Consider the following 16,303-nt stretch of genomic DNA (forward strand, 5'->3'; position numbering starts at 1 on the left):
CCACCTTCGGGTGTCCTTTGTGCACCTCTTTATTCAGAGTGTGGCTTAGCGCGCTTGAGGGGTGCGAAGACCCGGTCCCGGCGAGGAGGGTCTGCGCGCTTGGGGGTTGGTGCTGCCCACCTGCCACGTCAGTTGGCCAAAAACGTGATCGCAGCCAGTTGGCCTGCCCATATTCGAGTTCTATCTCGACTGCCGCCCTCCGGGGTGCCCACATTTGTCCTTGGTTCCAAGATGGAAGGGGAATACGAGGAAGAACCCTGCCCCTATTTGCAGGACGACGACTTCTACCAGGCGGTGGACAATTCCATCTACCGCTGCGTGACGGAGGTGGTAGGCCCCATGGAAGACCGCCTTTCCGCCCGCATCGTGGAAGGGTGTGCGAAGCTGGCATCGGCGCATGTGCCTCCGACCCCCGATCTCCCGGGGTCGTCCGGCGGGTTACCACCCGCCCCGAAGAGGCCTTGTAAGGAAGGGCCGTCATCGGAGGCCCAAGGTGTGGACAGGGGCGCTTTCGAGCGTCTGCGAGACGCCTTCCTGGCTAAGGCGACGGCGGTGCCCCCTGCGCCCTTGGTGGACCCTAGTGCTTCGGGGGACGTAGCTACGGCCCCCGCCTCTCCAGTGTACGACTCCCCGGACACGGATGACGACGGGGAGTCGACCCGATCCTGGCTTCCGGCGTCCTCTGCCAAGGAGATGCCCCGAGATGAGTCGGGCATGCTGGATCCGGACAAGATCGTCCACCCCCGCTCCGCGGCCTGGACACCGGGGGAGACGGTGGCGAAATTTGTCGCGGGCAGGCTGCGCAAGCCCCTGGAAAAGGAAGCAAGGGGTTGCCTGCGGGGGGAGTGCCCTCGGCCAACATTGGAAGGGAAGGTGGCCATGACCCTGGAACTGGATCCCAAGATGGCCACCTTCCTGGCGAAGTTTATGAAGGACCCCAGAAAAGGGATTGATCGGTCCTGGCGGGCCTGCCAGGACAAATTGTTAGATGGGGTGGGGCCCGCCACGAAGATCCTCGACATGGCGGAGGAGGCTAAGGCAAATGGCACCGCCATTTCCCCGGAGGTGCTCTCGAATTGGGCACAGAGGGTGATTGTATTCTTGGGCAATGCCAACTGTGCCCTGTCTACGGAAAGGCGGCGTTCGCTCCTAATCAAGTTGGACCCGAAATTGGGGGACCTGGCCTCGTCGGAGGCGGGTGCTGTGGCCCAGGGAGGCCTCTTCGGCGAACCCTTCATTAGGGAACTGGGCAAGTTCGTGAACACGTTCACGTCGCTGGATAAGGCCCAGTCCAGCATTAAGAGGGTGTTTCACCAGCGTTTCTCCGGAGGGGCCGGTCGCGGTAGGGGCCGCGCGATCGGCCGTGGCCAGCAGAACAATAAAGGACAAGGCTCCGGAAGAGGTCAATACCAGACCTCTGCCAACTATACCAACTTCTACCCCACCAGAGGGCAGTGCTTCGGTGGCAGAGGGTTCAAGAAGAACTCCGGACAGGGAAATGCCCCCGGTAAGTGTACTTTGTTTGGATCAGGTTCCTATTGGGGGGCGGCTGGCAAGCTTTTACGAGGAGTGGGAATTGCTCACTGCCGACGCTTGGGTTTTACAAACTGTACGAGGTTTCCATATAGAATTTTACGACCAGCCCACGCAAGCGAGGCCCCCGCGCCCGATGGTCTTTTCAGAGTCGGACGCGCGATTGATAGACGGGGAGATCTCGGACTTGCTGCGCAAGGGAGCCATCCGTCTATCAACGCGCCACCCGCACGGTTTCCTCAGCAACGTCTTTTTAGTGGACAAGACGGATGGGGGCAAGAGACCTGTGATCAATCTCAAGGAATTCAATGGGTAGTTGGTCTATCGTCATTTCAAGATGGAGGGTATCCACCTCCTTCGAGACGTACTCCTCCCTCGGGATTGGATGGTGAGACTGGATCTCAAGGATGCCTACTTGGTCGTACCCATCCACCCCCCTCATCGTCGTTTCCTACAGTTCCTGTGGGACGGCAAGGTGTTCGAGTTCGCCGCTCTGCCGTTCGGCCTTTCTTCGGCCCGTGGTGCTTCACGAAGGTTCTCCACCCGGTAGTGGAGTTTCTCAGAAGTCAGGGGGTCCGTATGCTGGTATACTTGGACGACATCCTCCTCAAGGGGCAGTGCCCGGAGGTGTTGGCGGGCCAGCTGCGGCAAGCTGTCGGCCTGCTCCAGAGACTGGGGTTTGTGATCAACGGCTCCAAGTCGGTTTTGGTTCCCACTCAGCAGATCACCTTTTTAGGTTTCGTGGTGGACTCGGTGCAGGCGGTCTTGAGCCTGCCGGGTCGGAAGGTCGCAAAAATACGACACCTGCTGCGGCAGACGATTGCGAGGGATCGTACGTCCCTGCGCCATATCGCCAAGGTGGTGGGTCTTCTCTCGTCCTCCATCCAGGCGATTTTCCCAGGCCCACTGCACTACAGGGCTCTCCAGCGCCTGAAGGCGCAGCATCTGCGCCGTGGGATGAGCTACGATCAGTGGGTCCCCCTCACGAACGAAGTGAAGGAGGAAATGTCTTGGTGGCTGTCTCACATGGAGGCGTGGAATGGTCGGGCGATCTTCGGTTCGGCTCCGGACCTGATCATAGAGTCCGACGCCAGCAGGTCGGGCTGGGGCGCCCGGTGCGGGGATTTTTCCACCGGCGGCGCCTGGTCTTCAGAAGAACAACGATTGCATATCAATTGTTTGGAGCTCCTGGCGGGCTCCTTCGCAGTTCGTTGTTGGACCAAAGATTCGGTCAAGGCCTGTGTCCTGTTACGGATGGACAATATTTCGGCGGTTCGTTATGTGAACCATCTAGGAGGTCCTCGTTCTCGCGCCTTGGCGGATTTGGCGAAGGACTTCTGGGATTATTGCCTGTCTCGTCACATTGCGGTGACGGCGGAGTATTTGCCGGGTCAGTGCAATCAAGTGGCGGATTGGCACTCCAGGCATCTCAGGGACGCCAGCCAGTGGAAACTGGATCCGGTGGTGTTCCGGTGGCTGCACACCCTCTGGGGCCCCTTCTCGGTGGACCTCTTTGCGTCCCGTCTCGACCACCAGCTGCCGCGTTTTTTCAGCTGGAGGCCGGACCCTCTAGCGGAGGCCACGGACGCGTTTTTGCAGGATTGGAGTCGGGAACAACCGTTTGCGTTTCCCCCATTCTCCATGATAATGCGAGCGGCGGCCCAAATACGCCGCCAGGGAGCGGGGCTGGTGTTGGTTACACCGCTCTGGAGGTCTCAAGTGTGGTTTCCGGTTCTTCTGGAACTTTCTTGGGATTTTCCAATCCTACTCCCCCTGTTTCCTCTGCTCCTGACAAATCCGGATCGGGAACCTCATCCCCTCGTCACGCAGAACTCTCTCCGCCTCGTGGCGTGGAGGCTCTCAGGAGACGCTGGTCGCTCCCAGGCCTTTCGGGGTCGGCTGAGCACTTGCTCTCCAAGGCATGGGCCGATAGTACGACGAAGCGTTACAGATCCGCTTGGCTTAAGTGGATGCGTTGGTGTTTACGAAGGGATTTGGATCCCTTGGTCGCAGGCCTCGTTCCCGTGCTGAATTTCCTGGCGCATTTAGCCGACAAGGGCCTGGCATATAGAACAATCAATGCCATTCGATCGGCGATTTCGGCGGGCCACGACAACATCGATGGCCATCCAGTAGGGGAACATCCTTTTGTTTGCCGGCTTTTGCGGGCTATCCGCCTCGCGCTGCCTCCGGAACCCAGGTATTCCGTCCTTTGGGACGTCAATTTGGTTCTGAATCTGTTCTTGTCTTGGCCGGCCAACTCCTATCTGTCTCTTAAGGAGCTATCGGCGAAGTTAGCCATGTTGTTATGTCTGGTTTCTTGTAGACGCGTCTCTGACGTGCGCGCGCTGGATGTCTCTGCACGCATTTTTTCCCCGGATGGGGTTACTTTTACCGTGGGCCGACGCACTAAAACGTCGTCGCGGTCCATTTCATATCCAGCCTTTCTTGACACTCCTAAATTGTGTGTTGTGCAATGCCTCAAAGCATATGAGGACCTGACCTTGGATTTGCGCCCTCCGGGCGAGTATCAGTTGTTGATTGCCCTGCGGAAGCCACACAAAGCTGTCTCCTCTCCCACTATTGCTCGGTGGGTGCGGTGGGTCATGCAAGAAGCGGGCATCAATACTTCTCTTTTTGGAGCACACTCCGCCAGGGGGGCCATGGCCTCTAAGGCATTCTCGGTGGGTGCTCGTTTGGAGGACCTAATGCGAGCGGCGGATTGGTCCTCGGATTGCACCTGTAAGAGGTTTTATTTTAAGCCGGTGGTGGATTTGGCCCAGTTGGTGGTAAGTAAGCTTTGAACTAGCATAATCTGAAGCCTCCGGTCCTGACATAGAATCGAAATTTGCCTAGCTTACGTAACGGTAAGTTTCAATTCTATTAAGGACACGGAGGCGAGGATTATCCCACCCAGGCTACAGTGGTGTCCCTACCCACCCGTATGACAGTAAGTAAAGCGTTTTCCGTTACATCGTCAGTACTGTGTTAGTCACTGAATGCTCCTCACCTTATTGTCGCATTCCTGGACCACCTCGCTGATGCTGTTCCTTTTTTGACATGCAACGACGGTGCTAAACAGGACCAATGAGGCTCAAGCGTGATCTGCGCGAAGAAAGAGGAGGAAGAAGATGAGAAGTCCGGTTTTATAGTGGTGATAGACAGAGTGGAAGGACTATGGACTATCGTTATACAAAGAGACTCTTGGGAGTTGTTGTTTGATTTGTTGAACATTCCGTCAATGCTTTATGTTTAAAGCATTTTTGTTATTATTATATCTTTTCCTAAGCTGCTGTGGAGTCTTTATGTTAATAAAGCGAAGGAAGATATAGCATAATCCTCGCCTCCGTGTCCTTAATAGAATTGAAACTTACCGTTACGTAAGCTAGGCAAATTTCGATTCCTGTGTGTCTATATAAAATTGTTAAAAATCTAACGTTTTAAAAAAACAGTACAGAAAGTCAAATGACAGACCATTATCTTGAATCCAGAACTCTCCTTCACACCACAAAAATGGTAGTGAGCAAATTTCCAAACTTTGAGCTCATTTTACTGAAAAACACCCTATTTTTTCCAGAAGAGCAACCACTGAATAGAACTAAAGGAGCCTGGGGCATGGATTGACTTCACTATGGCAATATTGTCAACCCACACATTACCCAAAATACTCAAGTTAGTAGAAAACCAGGTGGCTAGACTTCCCTCTGTCTTATAATTCGTGACCACACTGTGAATGCTCTAAAGAATATCACTCTATTGGCTTATTACCCTGTGCGCCATGCACAAACCCTGTTGGAGGAGAGGCCCAGGCTACCTTCATAAACTGGCATTCACCACATGTCCACACAAGCCCTATCTGCTCACTCCCACTCCACCATCAAGCCAAAATTCAAATGACAGGCAGATCACCAGAAGTTCAACAGTGTAATGCCACCACACTTTTCACTGAACCTGAAAACAGTGTTAAACCACCTCCGGTTCAGGAACATTTGGAAATACAGTATTTTTCAGGGATACCTTTGAGTAATTTCCATAGCAAGTTAGCCTGGAAATGAACTAGCGTCAGGATCAGTATGAACTTCATCACTGACTTCTAATTTACTAACTAATCAGTAACCAGACCCACTGAAGTGTCTGACAACAAATTAGTGTTGCAAAAAAATAAATACACTAGTAACTACATACAAACATGCATACATACAAATGAGCCTTTCGGTTGGCATGGGAAAGGCTGAGGAAATATGCTACCCACAAAATTGGGGTATTCACAAATATTCTGCAATGAATTTGCAGTGCATAGAGTGCCCACAGATAGGTTAGGGAAACATGTGCATGCCAGCAATGTACACAAATACCATATATTGTTTGCTTGTAAAAAACAGCATGTACAGTGGATGCACTCATTCTCTAAGTGATGTAGGTTTACTGCTATCCATAGCTGGAAATTCTATTTAGCATATAATCACACCATTTGTGAATCGCCAACTGTTTTGAAGATCAATGTTAAACACATGTCCCAATAAAAGAGCTTTTATCACATATATTGACACAAGCATAAAGGACAGTGATCAGCCTCTAATCAATGCCATGTCAAATTAGTGCTAATTAGAAATTATACCGTTTAATATGAGAGTATTAGAGTACCCTTCTGCAATCTAATTATAAATTACATGTTGACTTTGACTATAATTTTGATTATGCATTAATCTCCAATAATTGCTCAATTCTTGACTGTATGGCTATCTTAATTTTCAGTCTGTTTGTAGCAAACCTACAGATACATAAATGCATAAATAATGGTTATAGATGACATCAGTAGGTAAAGTAAGCCTGTGCTGATTTTGGTAACGCCTCTACGTGTTGAAATTAGCCTGTCTTTGTATCAGTAGCTACTCACCAACAGATCCCTGGTCTGGTTGACATGTGTAACCAGTAAACCATGATCAGGGTCTTTCTCGATAATTTCGACATTCTGCCAGGTAGGGCGTCCTCTCGCTAAAACCGGGTGCGATTCGGGGTCTGGACTGAAAAAAAAAGAGAGAGATTTTACAGCTGTTGAATATAAAGATCCCAAGATTACCCTACTCCCTACCTACAAAACAATGTATGTGAACAACTCAGGAAGTACAGTCAATTACTATTATAGAATAGGTGCTGTCAATTTAATGTACGTGTTTAGGAACACAGAGGCCTATTCACAAAGCCATTTTGGAGTATATAAAGCAGTACTTGTGTAGAACCCTTTAAGCACTCTTGTGTTCCTTTGTGAAATGCCCTTGAAACATCTAAAATTGGGTTATAATTGAAACATTCAGGTAATATTCATAAACAATTAGTACAAACAGAAAGGGCTGTGTCCTCTTTGCGCTTTTACTAATAAGGAGTTGGAATTTCCTAGTTGATTCCCAGAGGCATTTAAGAGTATATAGTACTACTTCCCATACTCATAAATGCTTTTGTGATTAAGCCGCAGTCTCTTTCCCTATTTATCGTGTTTACTGCCTATACCACAGTCATAGCAAAAATGCAATCACATCCAGTTAATAAAACATCAAAACAAACGAAAATACACCAAGAGCAATGGGCTTAATAGACAATAAGAATTTGTGGTTTACAAAGAAAAATCTCTCATTAATTGAACAACTACATTTTAATCTAGCAAAGCATAAACATCTTCTTCCCTCTTTCTAAAGATACACTTGAAAATGCCATTATCAGAGGGAGAGTTCTCAAATGTTAGTGATTAGTATGTTGGAATGAACTTTCATATAGACCTGAAAGATGGGCCTTACCTGGCTGTTTTGAAGAACTGGTCATTGGCCAGTATCTGGGCCATCCTAACGCTCTCTAGGCTCATTGAAGTGTGCATAAATATTCAAGTCCAATTACAGTAAAAGTGATCAAACACAATGAAACCGTTCCTTCATAGGAAGAACCTGTGAGGTACAGAAAAATATAAAATGAGGCAAACATGCCTGGCATAAAGCTTGCAAAAAATAATCAATAAAGCTGCTTCGTGGAGACGTAAGTAGTTACACATCAGTAGCAAGGTAAAAGCATGCACTCAATCAAGACTTTGTAATCAGCTCCCAATGTACCTCAGTGTAATTGCTAGCACCCCATCAACCCTAAGCCTCCTCCCATCTTCCTCACACCTCCTGCCGTCACAGCGCAACAACCCCCACACCCGCAACAAACACCAAATTTTCTGTCCGTCCAGGGCGAAGTCCCAGTCAATCCAATTTAGGGCCAGCCCTTGGTAAGAGACAATGTTGGTTTGATGAATCAAATTCGCTTATTTGCAATCAGTATTACATCATCATTTTATAGCCACACACATATAAGAAAACCTATTAGTCTTTCAATTTTTTTTCTAATAGACTTGGAATTCATAGATAATATACAGCACCCTACACCCGGATCTCGCTCTATAAAACTACTATAAATGAGTAAAATAAATAATTAAGCAAGTTACAGCTAGTTTATGATAAGAGTTCTTTCTTTTTGGATTAGGTCGGAGTTAGAGTAGGGTTAATGGTTCAAGTTCACTCCATAGTTACATACAGTGATACAGTAATAATATTAGGGTTAGAGTGATTTAGGAACGATTAGAAGAAACATTTCATGTTGTTTTAGAAGTCAAGATGATGATAAAAAAGTACTGATTTTCTTCTGTAAAGGTTTCTTTGTAAATGTATTTCTCTGTAATGATTTTCCTCTGCACTGTATCAGTACTGTATTACTCAATGAAATTATTCTTTGTAATGATAATCACCTTCAATGAGATAAAGCCAGGGAGAGGCATGAGATGTAATGGTGTGAACTAGTGATGGATGAAAGATCTTTCCTAATACTTCACCCAGACGAGATCAAAGTTGGCCGGCGGAGTGAAATCTGGGTTTGAAATTCATTCTGCATGCAGTTTGCAGAAAATATGGATTTGGCATTAAGATTCTTGCATCACAACTTGTGACACAAAAAAACTTAATGTCACATCCATTCCTCAGGGGCTACAGCTAAATCATTTTGCAGACTTTTTCCAGAATCCACTGGCGAAGCGGGTTGCTACCAGGGCCAGACTGTGGAACCAAGAGCAGCCCTGGCAAAAATGTTCACACCAGCCAGCTCCCTTAGTTTCCTAACGCTCTCTTTCCATCGGTCCATTCTCTCTCTCTCTCCTCTCCCTCTCTGATCGCTTTCTGTTTACCATCCATTCCCCTCCCTCGAACCCTCCCTGCTGCAATGAACCTTAGGAAGCTGGGGAAAGTGATAGATGCACCAGGAGCCGACTAGGCTTACAAAACAGGCCTATAAGGGCTCCAGCCTACCGGGGAAATTCCCAGTAGAATAAAAGGCCAGTCCGGCCGTGTTTGCTACAGGCTGTTAATTAAAGTGCTGTAAGGTGAGGGGGGACATGGGATTGGGCATTGTTTCAATGTAAAATGATTGCATCAATCAAGGCTGACAAAGAAGAATCAGATAAAGAGGATGGTATGGCACCCCTATGCATAATTTGAAGGGTGAAGAGACAGCAGTTGTGCAATAAGTTACTGACAGTGAAGACTTCAGAGGATGCGAGAGGATGCGAAAGGCTTTATCATGAGGGATCTGTTGTGTATGCGGTTGATTTGTGACAGAGCACGCGCTCTAGGAATCAATTTTTCCATTCACAATGAGAGACTGTTTGGATGGTGGTTGTGATATAACACACATTTGTAAAGAGCATGCCGACCCCAAAGGGTATTATGGCACTCAATAATATATGTTTAGTGCTATCCAACTCAATGGTACTCATTTTATCGACCTCAGAATGATTAGAGGCTGAGTGGACCTGCAGGGATTTGAACAATGATGTCAAACCCAGATTCTGTCAGTGGAAGCATTAGTGCACTGAAGCTTCAGACACAGAGTAGTGTTTTGGGGTCAGCTTGGAGTTGAGTGGGAGAAATTAGGTTTCTAATGGGGTATAACTGGACATCTCCGCTGCACCAAGCGCATTCTGGCTTATGCGTTTCAAGCCACTTAAGAGATAGTTGGCACTGGGAAGAATGTCCTTCATGGACAATCAGCTGTAACATTCTGTCTCGGTTGGTGCACTTTGTGTTTTTGGGCAGTGGTCCTGAACCCCTGGACCACAGGAAGATGCCCAAATGTTTCTGTATTGCACCCTGTCACCCCAGCACTATTCTCTCCTGGACCATGGTACACCTAGTGTGTAGATTCGTGCTGGTCACTCACAAAGCTGTCATTGAGAAGTAGGGGAGAGCAGTTGGCCTAACGTCTACAGCGGTCAACCTAAGATCTGGGTTCCAGTATCGGGAAGGACGCATAACATCCTGTGATTCTGAGCAAACCACTTAAGCTCCCAGTGCCTAACAAAAATGAATGTGTCCTCATGTAACTCAACTGGTGTTTGTGTAAAGCGCTCAGATACCCGATACCTTCGGGTCAAGTTTGTGCTATATAAAGCTCCCTGAAAAAATAAGAGAGGTAGGTAGTAGAATTGATATGCAGGGGAATTGTTTTTATCTAGATCTTTAGAAGAGGTGTCCAATGATCCTCTTCTTAAAATCCATCATCTCCCATAACTTGTGGTTGAGCTATCACAACACCATTCTACACTCAAACAGTTCACTTACAACTTCCTGGTCGAGTTGATTTTTCTCAAGCAAACAGATTTTAGTGAACGTTTCATAGGTTCCGAGTGAAGGAACGATAGTTAAAATATAACGCATTTGACAGACTTTGTCTACGCAAAGATTGATACACTTTGAAATCAATAACAAATCTTTACTAATAAACCTACTGGGGCGTGACCAGGAAATTGGGTAAATGCTCTCAGAGACATACTCATTCAATAAGACCGACGATCAGGCTAGGCTTAAAAGAAACCTATTTTACAATTTCAATTAATCAACTATGGCAATCATTTCACTTATACTAGAGGCCTTCTGTTTAGCATAATGTATTACAAAAAGTCCCAAAGCTGACAGTAGGTGTTCCATAACCTAATGGAAGTCAGAATCCCCAATTACATAGAAGTCACATTCTTGTGCCCAAGATTTTTGCAATGAGTTCCTATCCTTAGAGAGCAAATCGACTTGAGAGTCTTGAACCTTCCAAATTGCAAAAAATGAGGTGTAATTGGAAATGGATCAAATGGAAGTAATATGTTTTACAGGAAATACGCAATTCTTTAAAACTCCACCGACTTTCTCAAAATCATAACACTCAGAAGAGGCATTCAGCCATTCACTCCCAAAAATCCTATAGCTCTAAAATGTCTAGAAATATGGTGTCACAGTTTTGAGACATATTTCCATGTCTTTTCTATAATAAAGCTTTGAGCACAACGTAAATTCAGCCTCATTGCAAAACTGTCTGGGGCATTATTTTTGTAGTTATTATCACAGATATGAAAACAGACTTGCTGTGGAGGTTCACCAACACGGAAGCACTACATGAAAAAGCTAGACTGGGAACATATCCCCTGCTACTGTAAGGGATGTAACCTGGTTCTGGGACACTCTAGACTGGCCTGTAGAGAGATACTCGGGCTCTCCCATACATTGTATCCCAAAGCACACGCACGCACGAATACCTCGGGGCGGGCTCGCACCGTGGTATAAATAAACAATGAGGAAGACCGCTCGGGGTCTTTCCGGCTAACCAGCGAACTGCGTCTGTGTCCGTTATTATAAGCACCTCACCCACGTGTTGGGCCTAGCCCATACACGCTACATTGGTGACGAGGCCGGCCTACCTGCACGCGTGCCGGGCTGCCTCTGTCGGTGGCGCCACTGTGTTCCTGCTTCCTGCCGCGGAGCCCACCCGCGTTTGCTGCCGTCCTGACCCGGATCCCGAGGCCCGCCCACGCGCCTCCCCGGAGGGAGCGCCTTCAGCCGGCGGGACTCGTTGGGGGAGCCTGGGTGCTTCCAGTTGGGAACTGCGGCCTGAGTTTGCCTGTGCCCCGCCAGCGCGACACCCCCGCGAGTCCTTCCCTCCTCCCTCAGGCAGCACCGGAGCAGAGTGCCTCCTGGCGGAAGAATCCAGCGCGACTCGCGCAGCGGCACCACGTGGTCTCGGCGAGGCCCAGGACCAGCCCCCAGCCTTCCCCGCAGCTGCGAGCGTAGGCCCGTGCCACACCCCCAGCCGTGCATTCAGCGCTCACGGCCCAGCGCAAGAAACACAAGAAAAGAAAAAAAAACAAGCACAGTCAATCAGCACCAGCTCTTCCACAGAGAGACAGTCAGACAGCGCCAGGGCCCCGTCCTTTGCACACACGGCCCAGGAGAGGAAGGAAGAACATTCACACCTGCTGCAGAGAAGGGGTAGTGAAAAAAAAAACCAAGCACAAGTCAAGCCAAGCCAAGCTGAAGTGCGGTCAACCTCATTGCCCTGAAGGAAACGAGGAGCGGTGTAAGAGTCCTCACGCCACAACAAGGTCAGAAGCTCCACCACACAGGGACACACCGGAAAGCACCAGAAGAGCTAAAAGAGGACTGAACAATGTCAGTAACAGCGCCGGGAGCGGGCCAAGATGGGGCAGGCCAGAACCTACCTCCTGCAGTCGTACTCCCACCAGCAATAGTCGCGCCGCAGCCATAGGCCCAAATCCAAGCCGGAGTTCCCCCGCAGGTGACACCCACCCACTTACACTCTGGCGCAGCGCCCATTCCCCCGTTTGGCGAGGCGGCAGACCCTGCAACGGCGGCGCTGAGATGGAAGGCATGGGTTGGGAGGCTCAACCTATACTTTAAAGGCACAAAGGAGACGGATGGAACTGTGAAAAGGTCGCTCCTCATCCTGTACGGTGGGCCAGAGATTTATGAACTGTTCGAGTCACTCCCCAACACGGGACCCGAGCATGACTACGACGCCGCGGTCGCAGCATTGAATGCGCACTTTGATCCCCAACTCAATAATGACTTTGAAAAGTTTAAATTCAAACGAGCCTAGCAAACGGAGTCGGAGTCTGTCGATATGTACTACGCTAGGCTCCGCCGACTTGCGAGCACCTGCCCATTTACCAACCCACGGGAGGAAATCAGAGACCAAATCATAGTGGGCTGCAGGTCAAAACTGCTGAGAAAGCTCATTCTCCGCCAATCGGGCATATCGCTAGATGAAATACTGATCCTAGCCAGGTCACATGAGCTATCTGATGCGAGGGCGGAGGAGATGGAAGCAGCGCTACGCACACCGGTGATCGCCCTGGCTGCCGCGAGGACGACGCCGATTAAGGAAGAGAGAGTTGGCGCAATCCAGAGAAGATTCCCGGCCACTCGCCCACGAAGTGTCCCGTACAGAGGAATTCAGTGCTGGTACTGTGGTGAAGACCATCCAGCAACGGCCACATGTGGCGCGAAAGGGAAGACGTGCCTTAAATGCGGGCATCTGAACCACTTTGCCGCAGTCTGTAGGGGAGGAAAATTCAAGCCAGCTGGTCCGAGAGCCAGGGCAGTGACGCAGCGCATCCGACAGCTGTCGCTCGACCACGAACCACCCCCCCCTGACCACCAGGCTCAAGAAAGACGACCGAGATATGAAGACGATGAGGACGATGAGGTGTACGTTGTCTCCTACGTAAGCAGAGCGTCCACCAGGAGAAGGCCGCCGCCCATGTGCTCCATAGCGGTAGAAGGCACCGAAATTAAAGCCCTGATAGACACGGGGGCGTCCGTGAATGTCATGGATTCCGATCAATATGAGAAGATGTCTCCCAAGCCCCCGCTGGCACATTCCACTGCGAGGATATACACCTATGGAGGCACTGAACCACTACCACTAAGAGGGGTGATCCAAACGACCGTCGTCAATGGCGAGTATTCCACAGAAACCCGGTTTCACATCACCGAGGGGAAGAAGGGCACCCTTCTGAGCTGCCACACGGCAGAGGACCTTGGCCTGGTGTTCTTCGCCAATCAGGTGCATCAGGCGCATGCAGACTTCATGCTGAAGGATTTCCCAGAGTTGTTTCAGGGCCTAGGAAAACTCAAAGGACGGAAATTCAAGCTGCACATAGACACGTCCGTACGGCCGGTAGCACTCCGGCATAGGAGAGTGCCCTTCAACTTAAGGCCACAAGTCGAAGAGGAACTGGAAGACCTTGGCGTCATCGAAAAGGTGTCGGGCCCGACACCCTGGGTTTCCCCATCGGTAGTCGCACCAAAGCCGAAGCAACCTGGGGCGATCAGGTTATGCGTGGACATGAGGCTACCCAACGCAGCCGTCAAACGAGAACGACACATCACTCCTACCATGGATGATATAGTGGCCGATCTGAATGGGGCGAAATGGTTCTCAAAACTAGACCTCAATTCGGGATACCACAAGCTCGAGTTGGAACCAGCTAGCAGGTATATCACCACCTTCTCGACCCATGTAGCACTTCGACGCTACAAACGGCTAAGCTTTGGCGTCTCCTCCGCTGCGGAGGTGTTCCAAAACGCCATACGAGAAGTACTATCCAGACTGAGTGGAGTCATCAACCTCAGTGACGATATACTAGTCTACTCAGCAACCCTCGAAGAGCACCATGCCCACCTGAGGGCCACCCTCCAAAGACTCGTGGACAGCAGACTGACCCTACACCGGTCGAAATGCTCCTTTTATCAAGAGTCAATAGACTTCTTTGGCTACACCTTCACGCGGGAAGGTCTGAAAGTGGATCCCAAGAAGGCAGAGGTGATCAAGGCAGGGAGCACCCAAAGAAACCCCACAGAGGTGCGCAGTTTCCTAGGCATGGCCACCTACTGCGGGCGGTTCATACCTAACCTGGCCGCACTTGCAGAACCCCTCAGAGCCCTCACACGAATAGACCATAAGTGGGAATGGACAGTAGCCGCCAACAAGGCATTTCAAAACATCAAAGCCAGCCTCCTCGACGACACCGTAATGGCATACTTCCAACCCCGACGCAGGACAGAACTGATCGTCGATGCCAGCCCAGTGGGCCTGGGAGCGGTGCTCCTGCAGGAATACGGACCAGAAGAGTGGAAACCTGTCGCATATGCCAGCAAGGCGCTGTCTGACACTGAGACCAGGTATGCACAAATCGAAAGAGAAGCCCTGGCCATAAAATGGGCATGTCAGCATTTCCATCTTCATCTGTGCGGGCAGGAGTTCACCGTGGTGACGGACCACAAGCCGCTGCTGCCACTGTTCGCAGGGTCATCCAGGCTCACACCCCCACGCATCGAACGCTGGGCAGTCCAGCTACAGGGTTACAATATCAGGATTGTGTTCAGACCTGGGGCGCACCACCCGGCGGACTATCTGTCCCGCCACCCCGATGCCGTCAGCCAATATCCACCAAGATAAGAAGGCGTGGAAGCTGACGAGTTTGTCCACATGATCACGCAGGCCGCGTGCCCAGAAAATATGTCACTGAAGGAAATTGGGGAAGCAATCGCCACAGACAAGACGCTAGTGAGAGTTCGCCAGGCCCTGGAGGGAAACCGCTGGGCCCATTTCCTTGATGGAGCGCCGAGCCTTCGGCTGGAGGTGAGCCAAGCGAGGCAACAACTGTGGCAAATCTGTAGTGAGCTGAGCGTGGGCGATGAAGGAGTCATCTTCAGAGGACATCTCTTCGTCATGCCCGAGAGTCTCCAACAGAGAGCGCTAGCCCTGGCACACGTAGGCCATCAGGGTATGGCCAAGACAAAAGCACGTCTAAGGAGCAAAGTATGGTTCCCCGCCATGGACAGCCAAGTGGACGCTATGGTACACTCTTGCCATGCCTGTACAATCACGGGCAGTGATCCGACCCCGGCACCAGTGATCACGGAGGATGCACCCCAGACGCCCTGGACACAACTCAGCATAGACTTTGGGAGCTTCCCCGATGGCAGACACATGTTAGTCCTTGTCGATTCGTTCTCAAAGTTTCCGATAGTGGAGGTTATATCTTCAACTGCATTTCCACAAGTCAAAAAAGTGCTGAGTCGCGTCTTTGCAACCATGGGACTCCTGGATGAAATCAAGTCCGAAAATGGGCCTCCCTTCCAAGGGAGGGAATTTCAGAATTACCTCGAGAGCCTCCGGATCAAGCATAGGAAAATCACCCCGCTGTGGCCCCAGGCAAACGGGGAAGTCGAAAGACTGATGAGGACACTCAACCGAGCACTGAGGATCGCGGTGGACAGTGGGGAGGATCCGGAAATAGCCCTCGACCAATTTCTAGGAGCCTACCGACAGACGCCTCACAGCACTACCAAATGTGCTCCCACTCATGTGTTATTCAAAAGAGCACCCCGTGACAGCATCGCGACAGACAGCACCTGGGCGCCGGAAGAAAGAGATGCTGCAACCATTCAAGCCCGGAGGCGAAACACCAACCAGAAGGCGAGCGAGCATCGTCACGCAAAGGAGCCCACTCTGAAGGAAGGTGACATGGTCGTAGAGCGAGATCGCCACCCAGGATGGAAATTCCGCACGCCCTACGAGTCGGAGGTGTGGATCGTGGACAAGGTCCAAGGAACAAAGGTGACTGCAAAGCGAAATGGACAAGTGGTGACCCATAATGTGTCATGCTTTAAGAAAATAAGTGAGGCAGCTGGAGACCACCACACCGAGGAAGGTCAGGAGGCAGTAGATGATGGAGGTCTAGATCTAGGAGGGTCATTGCCAGGGTCACCCACAACCAGGTAAAGAGGGGAGAGTCCACCAAAAATGACACCGCAGAATCTCACCGCTGAGAACAACCGACCCTGGGCGACCCTCAGCGGCGAGAATGCAGGGACAACCCCGGCTGGGGTTGCGGGAACAC

The 16,303-nt window shown here is 50.3% G+C and overlaps 1 protein-coding gene across 3 annotated transcripts in view; it reads right to left on the reverse strand.

Annotated features, from left to right (window-relative positions):
• VWA3A (von Willebrand factor A domain containing 3A) overlaps positions 1 to 16,303 on the reverse strand; it is a 544,099-nt gene that overhangs the window by 493,206 nt on the left and 34,590 nt on the right. For all 3 annotated transcript variants that reach the window (XM_086940772.1, XM_086940773.1, XM_086940771.1), the window contains 2 exons: positions 7,326 to 7,469; positions 6,431 to 6,557 (listed from right to left, as the gene is read on the reverse strand). In XM_086940772.1, the coding sequence (XP_086796898.1) occupies positions 6,431 to 6,557; positions 7,326 to 7,402 (204 nt within the window). In that variant the 5' untranslated portion in view covers positions 7,403 to 7,469. The remainder of the gene's footprint in view (positions 1 to 6,430; positions 6,558 to 7,325; positions 7,470 to 16,303) is intronic.

This window comes from Lissotriton vulgaris, chromosome 10 (assembly GCF_964263255.1).
Source record: "Lissotriton vulgaris chromosome 10, aLisVul1.2, whole genome shotgun sequence".
NCBI classification, from domain to species: Eukaryota; Metazoa; Chordata; class Amphibia; order Caudata; family Salamandridae; genus Lissotriton; species Lissotriton vulgaris.